Source organism: Microcaecilia unicolor, chromosome 6 (assembly GCF_901765095.1).
Source record: "Microcaecilia unicolor chromosome 6, aMicUni1.1, whole genome shotgun sequence".
Classification (NCBI taxonomy): Eukaryota; Metazoa; Chordata; class Amphibia; order Gymnophiona; family Siphonopidae; genus Microcaecilia; species Microcaecilia unicolor.
In genome coordinates this window covers 295,029,524-295,046,000 of record NC_044036.1, presented here as the reverse complement: position 1 = coordinate 295,046,000, position 16,477 = coordinate 295,029,524, and the positions used below count along the sequence as shown (strand labels likewise).

Below are 16,477 nucleotides of genomic sequence, written 5' to 3'. Positions count from 1 at the left end.
TATATAATAAAACGCACCTCCAACATTCTGAAGCTGACTGCATGGCTGAGGCATTCCTGCTCTCTGTATCCATCTCCTGAATTGACATCATATACTTCCGGGTTCGTCACAAGCAGAAGTGACTAACCACACGAGGTTTCTCGGCTTCAGAATGTTGGAGGTGCATTCTATTAAATAGGATTGGTCAGTTCCTTGAAGCACAGCCAGAGCTCAGCGTCCTGCACAGTAACGCTCAGACACCAGAGAGAGAGAGAGGGGGGGGGGGCCTGACACCAGAGGGAGGGAGGGAGGGAGGGGGGGGGGTATCTGTCACACACACACACTCTGTCACACAGTCAGTGTCTTTCTCTCACTCTCACACACTCTATGTCTCACACTGTATCACATTCACTCTCTATGTGTCTGACAGTCACTCACACTCTTGGTCTCATACACTCAGTCTCACACACTCTCTCTCGCACACACTGTATCTGTGTGAAACACACTCGCTCTCTCTTACACCGTGTATCACATACGCACATGCACACACTCTCATTCTCACACACACACTCTCTCTCTCACAGACACACTTGCACCCAGACTCACTCTCTCTCTCTCACACACACACACTCGCACATTCACTCTCTCTCACACACAGTCACTCTCACATACACTCTCAAACATACACACTCCAAGGAAAACCTTGCTAGCGCCCGTTTCATTTGTGTCAGAAACGGGCCTTTTTTACTAGTAATGTAATAAAAAAATAGTAAACATATAGGTATCGTAAAGAACAACCTTTGCAATTGGGGTAGTGAAGGGTTAGGTAGGTTCTTGCTGTTCTCATCATGTGTGTTATTGGTAGATTGATAAGTTCCGTCATGTAATCTGGTGCGAGTTGAGATTATGAACTGAAAGGGGGAAATGGATCCTTGCTTTGGGCCTTCTCAAGAGAAGATTGAATTTGGAGCATTAAATAGTTTAGCCCACCTTTTTACTCTGGATATTAGAGATCGCCCCATGGTATCTTCCCTGCACAAGGCCTTATTAAACATCTCTCCTATTAAACATCACTTGCAAGTTATGACCCGATGGGCGGAGGACTTACACAGGTCACTGGATTCTCTGGATTTGGTTACCTTGGTAGTTCGTATCCCCCACCTAACAAAAGCTGCTGACTTATTTGAATGTCAGTGTAAAATACTATATTGAGCCTATATTTCCCAAACTGAATTGTTTCACATGGGTGGCATTGATACTCCACTTTGCCTGAAATGTTCTTCCCAGCACAATTCATTTTTTCATGCATTTTGGGACTGTTCTTTGATTTCACAGTTTTCGGTCCCAGTTTGTCTTTTATTTGGAGAGTGTGTTGAATTCAGCCATTCCATTACGTTTCTTCCCACTATTCCAGGATGAGTGGGTAGTCATGTCCATCAACCAGCAGGTGGAGATAGAGCATACAGAACTGAACCCTAGTACATAGCCCACTGCTATCAGCCCAGTTCCTCAGTATCTTCTATCTCCAGCAGTTGAATGGGTAGACTACTCAGTACTCTGTCTCTCGTCCTGAAGCCTTGGCTCCTGGTCCAGCTGGTCCCCAGTAGAGTGTGGTGGACTATGCTGGTACCAACATACCTGGTGGTGCTGGGTCCCTGTCGTGTTGTCTGCCTGGGGTGATCTCTGCTCCTGTCTTGGCTGTTCTACTCTGGAGCCTGTTCAGCAGTATGGGAAGAAAAAAACTCCACAAAAGGCTAAAGGGAAGGAGAGCTCTCAGTTTGCCTTGGGGGCTTTTAGCAGTGTTGTGCAGTGCCCGGTGCATTGAGTTCCTTCCCCCAGGCTCTTGGGTCACGAGACAGTGTGGAGTGCTGTATGTCGGCGGTGTACCACGTGTTGCAGTGGCACAGTAGTGGGGGTTTCTCCCTGCTGGTAGCGCTTATTAGCCCCCATGCAGTTTTTTGAGGAGTGCAGTCTGTCTTTACCGCAAAGAATAAAAAAAACATTTTTGTCGGCGCAAAGAAAAAGAAAAAAAAAAAGTCAGAGCTCTTGGGGCTGGGTTCATCTTCTCACCTGCAGGAGTTCCCGGGCGCCGGGTCTCCCGGGGTTAGTCCTGATTGCTCCTCTCCTCAGGAGACGGGTCTAGCGGCCATCTTGGAAGCTACATGGAAGTGGCAGGTGGGTTGCAGAGGGACTGCGTGGGCAAGGCCTGCCGTTTTCTCCCAGATTTGTGGTTCTGCTTCACCAGACCTACCTGCTGAAGCAGAGCACTGGTTCTTAGTTGGGTACTCAGGCACTGCTGCAGGCTGAGCCCGGGGGGGGGGGGGGGGGGTTCCCCTTCTCCTAAGAGAGCCAGAATGGAGGTTCTAGATGATCCCGGTAAGACAGTCTCGGGGATCCCTCCACTCTGAGGTAGCTTCAGTGTCCTCGAAGGGAATCTCGGTCGCTGAACCTTTGTAGAAGGGTGAGCTCCCTTTTGGGGAGGGGGATTATCCTTGGGTGCTGTGTCTATTCCACAGGTAGGAATTGAGTTCCCTGATTTCTGAGCTGCTGGCGGCATTCTCCATAGAGGAGCCTTCTGGTGGGAGGTTTTATGAAGGACCTCAGAGCGCTCTCTAAGGCTTTTCCTATGTACCTAGATATTCAGGACTTCATCATTGCGGAGTGGAGCATGCCGTGCCTTAACGTCAGGAGTGCCATGGTGCATCTGTATCCTCTAGTACCAGAGGAGAAGGATAAGTTCGGTGTGCCTAAAGTGGACTTCCTGGTTATGGCAGTCACCAAAATAGACTACCTTGCTGGTGGAAGGTGGTGTTCCCCTGAAGAGTCTGCAGCATCGCAAGCTCTAGAACAGGCTTTGAAGCAAGCCTTTGAGGTAGCTGCTCTGGGGCTTGGGGCTTCAGGCCTCAGTGTGCAGCTGTTTTGTGGCCTGGGCCTGTTTGCAGTGGCACCAACGGTCTTCCTTTCGGAGCAGTTCTAGGGCTGCATGGTTGGAGGTGGGCCTGGCCTACTTGGCAGATGCTGTGTACAACATGCTGTAGGCCTCGGCCAAGGGTATGTCATTGGCGGTCACTGCGAGACTTTGGCTCTGGCTACAGGTGTGGGTGGCAGACGCTGCCTCCAAGGCACGTCTAGTCAAGCTGCCCTTTCAGGGAACGCTCTTGTTTGGCAACAACCTTAGCAACCTTGTCAAGGAGCTTGGAGAGTCTAAGCTGCGGCTTCCGGAGGACAGGGTTTGTCCTGCGGCTCATCGGTCTTCTTCAATTTGGGCTCTGTTTCGGGACCACAGAAAATGTTTGTGCCTTTTCATGCTGCGCCCCAGAGCCCAAAAAAGACCAGCACTACTTGCGCAGACAAATTCTTCAACTGGTATCGTTAGAACCCTGGACAGCTGGTAAAGTCTGCTTAAAACAATAACAACTAACAACAAAAAAGAGAACCAAAAGAAGCTTCTTGGGGTTAATGCAGGTTTATTCTTTATCCAAAATTAGGACAAAAAATAAGAAATAGTATAGGTACAGTACAGAATAGGACAGGATGAAGAACATATACAGAAATGGAAATACAGTGGAAAAGTGGTCAGGACATTGTCAGTCACCCTGGCTTGGGGCCAACAGAGATGTACGCTGACCATCTTTCCTGCCTTACAAAAGAGTTTAAATAGGGTTTCTTCTCTTACAGTACAAAGGAGTAAGAGGGAGGGGAGGTTCTCTCCCCCTTTAGTTAGCATCTGGCAAATACAGTCAGGATCTCTGCATTTAAGTCTCAACAAAGAAATACATAGCATATGTTTACATTTCCTTAGAAGATGCATTTTGTTCTGTTGTCAGAAAAGTGACAAAATGTTTTGGATCATTATCTTTCTTCTGGTCATATTTACAAAAGAATATATTTGTCAGAACCTTTGGTCTCAGTATTTTCCTTATCCTGTATTCTTATTGTAAAGAGTGGAGACAGGAGTTTAACTGCTCCTTTATTAGAGGTGTTATATTTCTCTTTTGTCAGCCCAGGCCCTGTGTTATGGAGACATCGATTCTCTTGTGTTCCAGGAAATACATAATAAAAGCCATTGCTACTTGGCTCCAGAAGTCTATTTCTCAAAGGGAGGTCTGTGCTTTCCTTTTGTGAGGTACAGTATTTGATCTATTGTTCTAGGCAGAAAAAGAAGTTTTCTGCAAGTGTTATTTAATTTTCTGCAAGAGATGTTTTTCCCTCATGGTTACAGAAAAAGTCATTCTCCCTTGCTTTGAAGTGCCCCCTTACAAAAGACATGGAAAAGACCTCTGTCGCCAAGATCCCCTGAGGCCTGTCCACACTTTTGGGAGAGATCGTGGGCAGTCAGGTTTACAATTACCTGGCTGAGCAGGAGGGGGTTGAGTGAAATGCTTCCAGCAATGACTGTTCTCATGATCAGAAAGAGGAGAAATCTTCATTCCTCAGCGACCCTCCAGACCGGTCAAGACGCGTGGGTTATGTCCTCCTACCAGCAGAGGGAGACTGAGAAAACACTAAGCTTTTGAAGCCTGTATATATAACCTGTGCAGAACCTCCACTAGCCAGTATTTTCTCAGTCTCAGCAGAGGTAGCAGTTGACAGCCTGTGCAGTCTCCAATAATCTGGTGAGGTAGTTTGTCATTGGGTCGTAGGATTTTTTCCTTCCAAACTTTATTCTGTTGCAGTACCCTGTACGTGTGTGTGTAAAAAAAAAAAAAAAAAAAAAAAAAAGTGCTTTGGGGCCCTGGGTCTGGTGGGGCCCAGTTTTTCCCCCTGGGGTGTTACACCTATGTTTGGGTCCCTCCCCCTTTGCTGCTCTCTATTTCTGTTTGCTTGGCAGCTTTGTGCCTCGGCTGCTTTCTCAGTATTGTAGCCTTGAGTGCCTTACAATTTCCAGATGCCAGAATTAGAGTACTGTGCCTTTAAGGTCAGTTATTCTATTTCGTTTTGCTTGGCAGCTTTGTGCCTCGGCTGCTTTCTCAGTATTGTAGCCTTGAGTGCCTTACAATTTCCAGCTGCCAGAGTTGGAGTACTGTGCCTTTAAGGGCATTTATTTATTTATTTATTTTCAGCGGACCGAACGGGGGTTTTGATTCCTTGCTGGAACGAGAGAGCAGCGCTTTCTCCAGTGCTTTTGCAGTGTGAGTGAGTTTTTGGTTTGGCGCGTTTACGGAACAGCTTTTCCCTTCCCTCGTGGTTTATGGCGGCCCAGCTCCTCCGATGTCGCGCGTGCTCGTGGCGAGGGGTAGAGGCGCCGGGCGCTCAGTGTAGCTTTGCGGTGCACCTATAAAGGTGGCTGCGGCACCCCCTGACTTGACCGCGGAGGGATCGATGGTGTCGGGAGTCTCCGGGTCAGCGGGAGCGTAGGCAGGACCGCTGTCAGCAGGAACAGTTTCGGCGGGAACAGCCGCCATCTTGAGTCTGACGCGGCCCGTGGAGCCGGCTGGTTTTGGGCCTGCGGCCTCCGTTTTTGGCACAAAGGGCCTAATGACGGTCCAGGAATGGTGGGCTTTCCTCCAGATTTTGTCTGGACGCGGTATCAGGCCTGGAGATCGGGACCCCCCCCTCCCCCCCCCAATTGGAAGAGGGGGCTATTTCCGTCTTGGCTGAGAGACCACGGTTAGAGTGGTCAGAGGACAGGCAATGTTTTTCTGTAGCTGCAGAAGCTGCGCTTAGTGATCTGGGGGAGTCAGATGGAATTGACGGCTCTCAGGAGCAGGATTGTTGGATTCCTGGAGAGGATCCTTCAGTAGTGCGGATTTTCCATAGAGATGAGCTGTCAGAACTCATAGATCAGGTGTCGTCCACCCTTCAGTTTGGTCCTGAGGTGGCTTTGGGGGAAACTGTCCAGGATCCGTTGGTGAAGGGCATTCAGCGTCAGGCGTGATCCTTCCCTATGAACAAGGATCTCCGGGAGATGATTTGTCAGGAATGGGATTTGCCGTGTAAGGTGGCAAAGGCAATGGCGAGGCTTTATCCCCTCCCTCAGGACGATAGGGATTCCTTTAAGGCTCCCACGGTAGATGCAGTAGTGACGGCAGTAATTATAGCTACGGCTATCCCGGTGTGATGGAGGAACGGCCCTCCGTGATCCTCAGGATAGGAAGTTGGATCTTTCTCAAGCGTAGTTTTGTTTTGTCGGCTCTAGCCCTGCAGGCCTCGGTTTGTGGGGGTCTGGTAGCTCGGGCATGTTTTCGTTGGCGAGAAGCTCCTGGATGATTCGGTAGATGTTGGTTCTTCTGGGGGGCAGGAGTTAGCCGACTTGGACATGGGTTCATCCTTTTTGTCTGAGGCTTTTATGATTTGTTGCCTACTTCAGACAAAAAATATGGCTATGGTTGTGGGTCTCTGCCACTTAAGGGAGCTATGCTCTTTGGAGAAGATTTGGACAAGTTAGTGTGAGGTCTTAGTGATACCAAGGTTCTATGGCTTCCAGATTTTCGGTTCAAGGCAGGGGCCAGAACTAGTTCCTCTCTGGGACGGTTTAGGGAGGCTCAGCGGTATAGGCCGGGCAGATCGAGTGGGACCTACACCTAGCTGTCTGTTTGTCCAATTTAGATTGTAAGCTCTGTTGAGCAGGGACTGTCTTTTCATGTTAATTTGTACAGCGCTGCATAAGTCTAGTAGTGCTGTAGAAATGTTTAATAGTAGTAGGACCTCTAGGGGTCGGTTTTTCCAGCGCACACAGTTCTTTCGTGAGAGTCGTCGCGGAGGGCGTGGCTTTTCCGCGGGAGGTTAGTATTCAGGCCACAATTCCCAATGAAGGTGTGCGGGCTCAGGCTCTGGTGCATGTTGGGGCTCGGCTGAGTCTGTTTTACCAGAGTTGGGCCCAAATCAGGTCAGATCAGTGGGTTCTCAAGGTGTTTCGAGGCGGATGTGCGCTGGAATTCGAAAGCTGTTCTCCCAAAGTGTTTCTGGAATCCCTCTGTCGGTCTTGGAGCAAGAGGGCAGCAGTGAGGGACACTCTGCGGTGGCTGCTCGCGTTGGGAGCCGTGGTTCCTGTTCCTTCAGATCAGCAACGCTCAGGGTGCTATTTGATCTATTTTGTGGTCCACAAGAAAGAGGACACTTTTCGTCCCATTTTAGATCTCAAAAGGGTCAATGCGGCACTCAAGGTGCCCTCTTTCCGGATGGAGACGTTGCGGTCGGTCACTGGTGCGGTCAGGAAAGGAGAGTTTCTCACTTCCCTGGATTTGACGGAAGCTTATCTTCACTTTCCTTTGTGCAGCCTTTTGGTTCCAAGTTACAGGGTCCGATTCGTCGGTTCCTTGCAGAGAAGGCGCCGACGGCCCGTACTTATCGTCAGGTCTTGGGCCTGATGGCGGCGACCATAGAGGTAGTTCCGTGGGCCAGGGCGCACATGCGTCAGGTACAGTCAGCTCTGCTCAGTCGTTGGTCCCCTCTGTCGCAGGACTTGGAAATGTGTTGTCCGCTGTCGGCCCCTCGTCTCAGTCTCCGCTGGTGGCTCAGTCCGCGCAATTTGGGAAAGGAATGCCGTTGGAGTCCCCACAGGGGCTGGTAATGGTCACGGATGCCAGTCTGCAAGGTTGGGGGGCACATTGTCTCAGTCAGGTAGCTCAAGGCCGGTGGTCTCGGGCAGAAGCAGAGTGGTCCATCAACCGGCTGGAAACTCGGGCCATTCGGGTGGCGCGCCTTCTGTATGCCTCCTCTAACAAAAATAATTCCTAGTCAGCAGACCTTTGGTTAGAAGATGCGCTTTCAGCCCAGGCAGCCCTCCTTTTGGGAAGAGAGGACGTTTTCTGGGCTGACAGGTCGAGCGGTTACAGCTCCCCATCCATCACAATGATGCTAGGCCAGCCCACCCGCCTGTTCCAATTGGGGGAACACTTCCGGACGTTCTTGGACTTGTGGTTCACTATCACAGTGGACCAGTGGATGCTGGACATCGTGCACGACGGCTGCAGGTTGGAGTTCTCCTGCCCAGTCGCTCACTGCTCTTTTCTTACGATCCCCTTGTCGAGGGGCCGTTTGGGCGGCACAGATCAGAGGCACGATAGAGACCTTGTTGGCCATCCGGGCCATTGTGCTGTTGCCTCCTGATGAGTGCGGTTGAGGGCGCTATTCTGTCTATTTCATGGTGCCCAAAAAGGAAGGCACTGTGCACCCGATCCTGGATCTCAAAGGCGTCTACCAGTGTTTGCGGATTTCCCATTTTCGGATGGAAACCCTGCAGTCGGTGATTGCTTTGGTGTGAGAGGGGGAGTTTCTCACCACTCTCAACCTTATGGAAGCGTACCTGCATACTCCCATCTGGGGGCCGTATCAGCAATTCCTGCACTTTGCAGTTCTGGACTGGCACTTTCAGTTCCTGGCCCTCCTGTTTGGTCTAGTTACGGCCCCAAGGACCTTTTCCAAGGTCATGGTGGTAGTGGCGGTCTTCCTGTGGTGTCAGATGATCCATGTCCACCCATACCTGGACAGCTGGCTTATTCAGGCATCCTACCAGGACAGTGTGGAGGCAACATCGACTGTTGTTCATCTTCTGCGTCCCTGGGTTGGGTGACCAATTTCAAGAAGAGCAGGCTGGTATCGTTGCAGCAACTGGAGTACCTGGGAGTGTTGTTCGCTGTTCGATACCCGACGGGCCCAGGTGTGCCTGATGAAGGGTTGTTGTGCAAAGTTGCGACATCAGATTCAAACGCTCCTATTTCATTCCAGGTCTCGGATTATGTGTAAGTCCTTGGGTCAATGACTGTAGCCATGGAGATAGTGCCCTGGGCGGGGGCCCATATGAGGCCATTTTAGCAGTCCTTGCTCAGTCGCTGCTCTCCAGTTTTGGAGGATTACAGTGTTTCCTGGATGCTAGCTGCCAGATGGAATTTGAAGTGTTGGCTGAGGCCCCAGTTCTTGCGGCTGGGAGTACCCCTTCTGATTCTGCATTGGGAAGTGGTGACCATAGAAACCAGTCTGGCGAGCTGGGGGAGCCCATTACCACCTGGCTTAAGGCACCTGGTCTCCAGTAGGAGCACGGTGGTCCATCAACTGCTTGGAGCTTCAGAACGTTCTTTGGGCTCTGGAGGCCTTTGTGCAGTTTCTCTTAAGGGCCCCAGTGCGGGTCTTCTCTGATAACACGATGACAGTGGCCTACATCAACAAGCAGGGAGGAACTCTCAGCAATCAGCTAACAATGGAGTCCAGCCTCTTGATGGCCTGGGCGGAGAAATACCTGCTCTGCTCTCGGCAGCTCACGTCGCAGGGTCGCTCAACGTGGAAGCAGACTTTCTCAGTTGTCACACTCTGGACCCTGGAGAGTGGGAGCTGTCACAGGAAGCGTTCTATCTTCTGGTTCAGCGCTGGGGTATGCCAGCTCTCGATCTCTTGATGATGGCCAATGCCAAAGTCTCATGGTTTTTTAGTTGCCGCAGAGAGCACGACTCGTTTGGACTGGATGCTCTATTGCAGCCATGGCCGAGGGAGGGGTTGCTATATGCCTTTCCTCCTTGGTCATTCGACTGGCTATTGAAGAGAGTGGCAAGCCATCGTGGCCACGGCATCTGTGGTGCACAGGTCTGGTTCAGCTCCTGGACGAGGAAGCTGCTCAGGCTTCCTCTGTTTTGGGTGCTTTTCTGTCAGGTGCTGGTGGTCATGAAGGATCCTTTCCACTTTGTCTTATGGGCTTGCCCTTGACAGGGCCTGTTTGAGGAAGAAGGGTTATTTGAACTCTATCATTACTATCCTACTTCAGGCTACAAAGCAGTCTACTTCTTTGGCCTATGCCCGAGTGTGTCGCACCTTTGAGGGCTGGTGTTCTGAGCGGGGGTTGGATCCCTTTGCTGCTTCTGTTGGCCAGAATGGGGTGCATAAGGGCCTGATGTTAGGGTCCTTGAAGGTTCATGTGGCAGCCCTGGCATGTTTTTGGAGTCACTCCTTAGCGGCCCATCTGGATGTGGTTCACCTCAGAGGGGTGAACCACTTGAGGCCACCCTTTTGGGCGTTCTTCCCGAACTGAGATCTTAACTTGGGTCCTTCAGGCTCTGCGGCATTCGCCTTTCGAGCTCCTTCGAGAGGCGATGGTGGAAGACCTTACCTTGAAAACTGTGTTCCTGGTGCTATTGCCTCAGCATGGCACATCTCGGAGCTTCAGACTCTATCTTGCAGGACCCTTTTCCTCCGTTTTCGGAGGCAGTGATTTTGCTTTGGACAGTGCCCTCCTTTTTACCCAAGGTGGTGTTGGCCTTCCGTGTCAATCAATCAGTGGAGCTTCCATCCTTTCAGAAGGGAGAGGTCGGTGATCAGTTTTCCTCCCTGAGGTTACTGGATGTTAGGAGGGTGCTCATTCGTTCCTGGAGGTTACTAAAGACGTTTGGCGGTTGGATAGACTCTTTGTCCTGTTTGGTAAGCAGAAGCTGAGTTTCATGGCTTCTAAGGCTTCTATCGCCCATTGGTTGAAAGAAGCAGTGGCTGCGGCCTATATCCTGTAGGGGAAGGCTCCTCAGGTTTTAAAGGTGCACTCTACCTGGCAGATGGCCGCTTCTTGGGTGGAGGCCTTGCTGTCCTCTCTGGGAGATATTTGCAGGCGGCGACTTGGGCTTCGCTGCATATGTTCAGTAAGCACTACAGGGTGGATGTTGCCAAATGCTCAGAGGCAGTGTTTGGGGCTTCGGTTCTGCTGGTGGCAGGTTTGACTTCCTACCCTCTTAGGAATAGCTTTTGAACATCCCACGTCCTGGAATAGTGGGAAGAAACGTAATGGAAGGAGAAATTAGGACTGACGTGATAATTTTCTTTCCATTAGTTCTTGATACTATTCCAGGAGCCCTCCTGTTTCTTGGTGCCTGTCCAGGGCCGAACTCTTTGTTATCATGGGCGGTCCTGCTTCTCTGGACCAAGCCTTCGGGGGTTTCGGGTTTTTTTTTGCAGTATAGATCTATTGAGTTATGCAGATGCTGAACATGCTCCTGGTTCTTTTTTTCCTTGCTTTTGGACTTATACTGAGGAACTGGACTGGTAGCAGTGGGCTATGTACTAGGGTTCAGTTCTGTATGCTCTATCTCCACCTGCTGTTTGATGGACATGACTACCCACTCGTCCTGGAATAGTGGGAAGAACTAATGGAAAGAAAATTATCAGGTAAGTCCTAATTTCTCCTTCCACTCTCGGATGTTGGTTTTGTACTAGATAAGTATGAGGCCTTTCCGTTTCAGAGGGAAGGCTGTTGGGGGTTTCTTCATAAGGTGGCACTCTTTGGCAAGAAGTAAATTCTCAGGGTGTGGCCCACCTCTGATTACCATCCTTTTGGCACTGGCGGAGTATGTTACATCAGCGTATGTTATGGGATCGTCTTTCTGACGCAAGAAGAGATTCTTGTCAATCTGGGAACCTTGCATTTTGTTTTCTTTCCCCTAGGGCTCGTAGTTTCATTTTAAATACTTTATAGAGACAACATGCAGGATGGGTCCTGAGAAGTGGGGGTTTTTTTTTCCCTCTTTCTCTGGAATGGCGGAGAGATGGCTATAAGAACCCAAGCCTCTCTCCCCCTGTTGAAAGTATCTCAGTATATTATACTGGGTAACTATTTCTTGGGAGGTGTAGGTTTTTTTCTGGTCTGTATTACACCTTTAAGGTTTCTTGTTGAGATTTTTCAGTTACAATTTAATGTTTTTATAGAGGGGGTTGGGTAGGGAGGTTTAAAAGTTGTCTGTGGATTACCGGCAAATGTAATGCCTGTACTTTATTCTATACATCATCTGTTCTGGTTGTACTTTTCAATTATGTTTTGCTCTTTTGTCAGTTCATTTAAAAAAATTTACACATAAACAGTTTAGCCCAGCAATGCTGGCCTGAACGAGTTAAAATTTTAGCTCTTGAAAGTTAAGCAGAGTCCAACTTGTCTAGAATCTAGATGGAGGACGAGCTGTGATTATGTAGAATAAATCAGAATGTGGGTTGCTTTGGAACTTATAACACTTGCACCTTTCTTTTTTTTTAAATCAGATTCTGAAACTGAAGTTAAGGGAGGCAGAGCAGGCTAGGCAGCGGCAGGAGGAGGGTAGGGAAAGGCTGCACCATCTCTATGCTATCCAAGAAGAAGTACTTCAGCTTAACCAACAGATTGACCCCAACTACAAGCAAAAAGAATTATTGCGTATGGACATCTCAGGGTACAGCAGTCGTGGCAATCAGATCTGTGGGCTGGTGTCAGGGCTTATCCGTACCTGCAGTGAGGTATTTAGCTTACTGTACTTTACATGCTTGGACTATGGTTTGATGATGTTTGCTTCAGTGGATTGAGCCTCTTTCTAGCCTTATTTGTAGCTATTAGTTGTTGCACCATGCTACAAAAATCTTTTTTTCATGGCCATCCCTCATCTCATTCCCCCGCCCCCCCCCCCCCCCCCCCCCAATAATATAGTGCCTGTTAGTGTCTGAAAACAAATAACAGATTCAGGCTCTTGCCCTTCTTTTAATGGGCAGAGGCTCCTGCTTTTGCCTTATCCATTATAACATCGATTTGAAACCTTTCTGGTGTTGGTACAGAGAAAATTGCTTTAGAAAAAAAGACAAAACTTAAAGGACCTTATAACTGGAGTGAGCTTTGACAGCAGCTTCAGAGGTTGAGAAATATGACCAATGCTGGGCAGACTTCTGTGATCTGGGTCCTATAAATGGCAAAAAAACAGATCAGGATCAAAGCTGGAGTGGGCTTTGACGGCAGCTCCAGTAGTTTGAAAGTAGGACTGGTGCCGGGCAGACTTCTACAGTCTGTGCCCCAAAATTGACAGAGAGAGACAGATTAAGTATACCAGTGTTTAAATCATGAAGAAGAGGAACCTGTGCAGACTGCCAGATTCAACTCTAGCCACCTTGTTGGGCAGACAGGTTGGACCGTGCTTGTCTTTATCTGCCAATATTTGCTATTTTACTATGGTATTTAACCTTTTATTTTGGCAGCAAGGACTCCCGACTCAGGAGGATATTAGCAGTGGTGAACGAGCACTGAAGGACATGCGGGACTTGATTCGCAATTTGCAGCAGGATCTCGCTGCCGCAGTGGAAAAGAAAAGGAGGAAGGATGAGGAAGAAGCAATGGCAAAGGAAAAGGAGAAAGCACTAGATCAAGTGCAAGAGATGAAAACTCAAGCACCTACTCCTGTACCTACACAGGAACCAAGGCACAAAGAGAAGGCAGGTGAGGCTTAGTGTAGTCAGATCCCCTATTCCATCCCTCCCATTTTGATCCAGCAGCCATGCACTTTCACTCACTGGTGATTTTTTTTTTTTCTTGTCAGACTTGCAAGTGAAGGCAGATATCAGCATGATGGTATGGTACCAGCAGCTCCAAGATAAATGTGCACAGTGTGTTGCATCCTTCAGTGTGCTCACAAGCAGTAAAGACCCTCAGGTAGTGAGATACTAGTAGCTTTTTTCCCTCCTTGGTGTGTGCTTCCACTCCACAAGCAAGATTTTTTTGTATCGATAGAATTTTATTGGAAAAGATAAGAGGCATACATAATCATCTCTCCCAGTGCACAACAAAACCAAACAAGCACAACATGTGTTATCCCCCCCCCTTCCTCCACAAGCAGGATTTTATTTTTTTTCTGGCCTTCCTCAGTTGTTTGAAGTGTAATATAAAACTAAGGTTTTGAATTCAGAATTTGTTTTTCTTGGAATTCACCTGGAATAGCCCAGATTAGTTTTATTTTTATTATTTTATGAAAAAGAAAAAACTGTCAGCTGGGTCTGGCAAACCATGTGAGTGCATGTGTTTTCACTACTAGCTATTTTTAGTATTTGTAGTTTGCCAGACAAACTCAGCTGCTAGTTTTATTCTGTTATTACTGTATGAAATAAAAACCTATTGCCAGGGGACCTCCCAGTGCCCTCTTATAAACTGTCAAAACAGTGAGTGCCTATTTCTATTTGGATTTCTAGTTCTCCGAGGACAAGCAGGCTGCTTGTTCTCACTGATGGGTGACGTCCACGGCAGCCCCTCCAATCGGAAACTTCTCTAGCAAAGTCCTTTGCTAGTCCTCGCGCGCACCGCGCATGCGCGGCCGTCTTCCCGCCCGAAACCGACTCGAGCCGGCCAGTCTTCTTTTGTCCGCACTCGGTACGGTCGTGTTTCGCCGTGTCGAGCCCCGGAAAGTCGACCTCGCGCGTCCAAATTTATTTTTGACGTGTTTTTTCTTCGGAAAAGTCTTAAAAGTGTCGGGAAGTGCTCCGGAACCCCCCCCCCCCCCGGGTTTCGTGTCAACCCCTTCCCGTACTTCCAGCTTTTTGCCCCGATAAGTTTTCTTTCGTCGTCGGGGTAGGCCTCTTTTCGGCCTCGGTCGAGATTTTCTCCCTTAAAAATTTTTGGTGCTCTTTTTCCGTCATTTCGGATTTTGACTTCGCCGGCGTGATTTTTCCGCTCATGACATCGAAGCCTTCCAGCGGCTTCAAGAAGTGCACCCAGTGCGCCCGGATAATCTCGCTCACTGATCGACACTCGTCGTGTCTTCAGTGTCTGGGGGCCGAGCACCGCCCTCAGAACTGTAGTCTGTGTTCCCTGCTTCAAAGGCGGACTCAGGTAGCGAGATTAGCCCAGTGGAACGTGTTGTTCTCGGGCTCTTCGTCGGCATCGGCACCGGGATCTTCGAGTGCATCGACGTCGTCAGCGTCCAGACCATCTTCCTCGGCCGCCACTGCATCGAGTGCATCGAGGCATCGGGCGACTGCATCGACGTCGGTGGTACCGGGACCTCGTCTGCTGATGTCGTCGGACGGTGGTGCATCGTCAGGAGTGCAGGTGAGGGCTGTCCATTCCCCTGCTGGTGGCGGTGAGCCTTCGGGTGGGTCTCCTCCTACCCTGAGGGCTCCTGCGGTACAGCCCCCCCGAGACCGACCTCCTTCGGCCTCGGCCCCGAGGAAGCGACGGCTGGATTCTACGTCCTCGTCGGTGCCGGGGAGCTCCGGTGACATGCTTCGGAAGAAGTCGAAGAAGCATCGACACCGGTCGCCTCCCCGCGTCGGCACCGAGAGCTCTGGGTCGCCGAGGGAGTCGGCACCCAGCAGGCATCGGCACCGAGAGGACCGCTCACCCTCTGTTCAGGAGGTGTCGATGCGCTCCACTCTGGACAGCCCGGAACAGCCTCCTCGCCCGGAACAGGTTCTGACGTCGACGCCTGCATCGACCTCTTTGCCTTTCTCTGCAGCCGCTCTGAACGAGAGCCTCCGGGCCGTTCTCCCAGAGATTCTGGGAGAGCTGTTGCGCCCTACCCCCTCCGGTACCGGCGGTGCTTGCGCCTCCGGTACCGTCGAGCGTGGCGCCGGCTGGCCCATCGCCCGGGGTGAGGTCCCCGACGTCGGTACCGCGTGCGGTGCCGACTGCGGCCACCTCCCAGGAAGGCTCCCCGACTACGTCGGCGGAGGGAGCTTCGCCGATGCGGGCGAGGGAGTCTACCTCTCGATGCCCCCATCGTGGACGTGGCTCCACCGAGTCGAGCCGGGCGAGGTTGCAGACACAGGTTCGTGAACTTGTGTCTGACACCGAGGGTGAGGCCTCGTGGGAGGAAGAGGAAGACCCCAGATATTTCTCTGACGAGGAGTCTGAGGGTCTTCCTTCTGATCCCACTCCCTCTCCTGAAAGACAGCTTTTTTCCTCCTGAGAGTCTGTCTTTTGCTTCCTTTGTCCGGGAGATGTCTACGGCCATCCCCTTCCCGGTGGTTGTGGAGGACGAGCCCAGGGCTGAAATGTTTGAGCTCCTGGACTATCCTTCTCCACCTAAGGAAGCGTCCACTGTTCCCTTGCACCATGTCCTAAAAAAGACATTGCTTGCGAACTGGACCAAGCCACTAAGTAATCCCCACATTCCCAAGAAGATCGAGTCCCAGTACCGGATCCATGGGGACCCAGAGCTGATGCGCACCCAGTTGCCTCATGACTCTGGAGTTGTGGATTTGGCCCTAAAGAAGGCTAAGAGTTCTAGGGAGCATGCTTCGGCGCCCCCGGGCAAAGACTCTAGAACCTTAGACTCCTTTGGGAGGAAGGCCTACCATTCTTCTATGCTCGTGGCCAAAATCCAGTCTTACCAGCTCTACACGAGCATACACATGCGGAACAATGTGCGGCAGTTGGCGGGCTTGGTTGATGCTCTTCCCCCTGAGCAAGCCAAGCCTTTTCAGGAGGTGGTCAGGCAGCTGAAGGCGTGCAGAAAATTCCTGGCCAGAGGGGTGTATGACACCTTTGATGTTGCGTCCAGGGCCGCTGCTCAAGGTGTGGTGATGCGCAGGCTCTCATGGCTGCGTGCCTCCGACCTGGAGAATAGACTCCAGCAGCGGATTGCGGACTCGCCTTGCCGTGCGGACAATATTTTTGGAGAGAAGGTCGAGCAGGTGGTATAGCATCTCCACCAGCGGGACACCGCATTCGACAAGTTCTCCCGCCGGCAGCCTTCAGCCTCTACCTCTACAGGTAGAAGATTTTTTGAGGGAAGGAGGACTGTTCCCTACTCTTCTGGCAAGCGTAGGTACAATCCCCCTTCTCGACAGCCTGCGGCCCAGG

General features: G+C 50.5%; 1 protein-coding gene across 1 annotated transcript in view; it reads left to right on the top strand.

Moving 5' to 3' along the window:
• The window catches only part of GLE1 (GLE1 RNA export mediator), a 132,793-nt gene that overhangs the window by 40,364 nt on the left and 75,952 nt on the right, over positions 1 to 16,477 (top strand). The window contains exons 6-8 of the mRNA XM_030207920.1: positions 11,926 to 12,156; positions 12,883 to 13,120; positions 13,221 to 13,333. Of these exons, the coding sequence (XP_030063780.1) occupies positions 11,926 to 12,156; positions 12,883 to 13,120; positions 13,221 to 13,333 (582 nt within the window). The remainder of the gene's footprint in view (positions 1 to 11,925; positions 12,157 to 12,882; positions 13,121 to 13,220; positions 13,334 to 16,477) is intronic.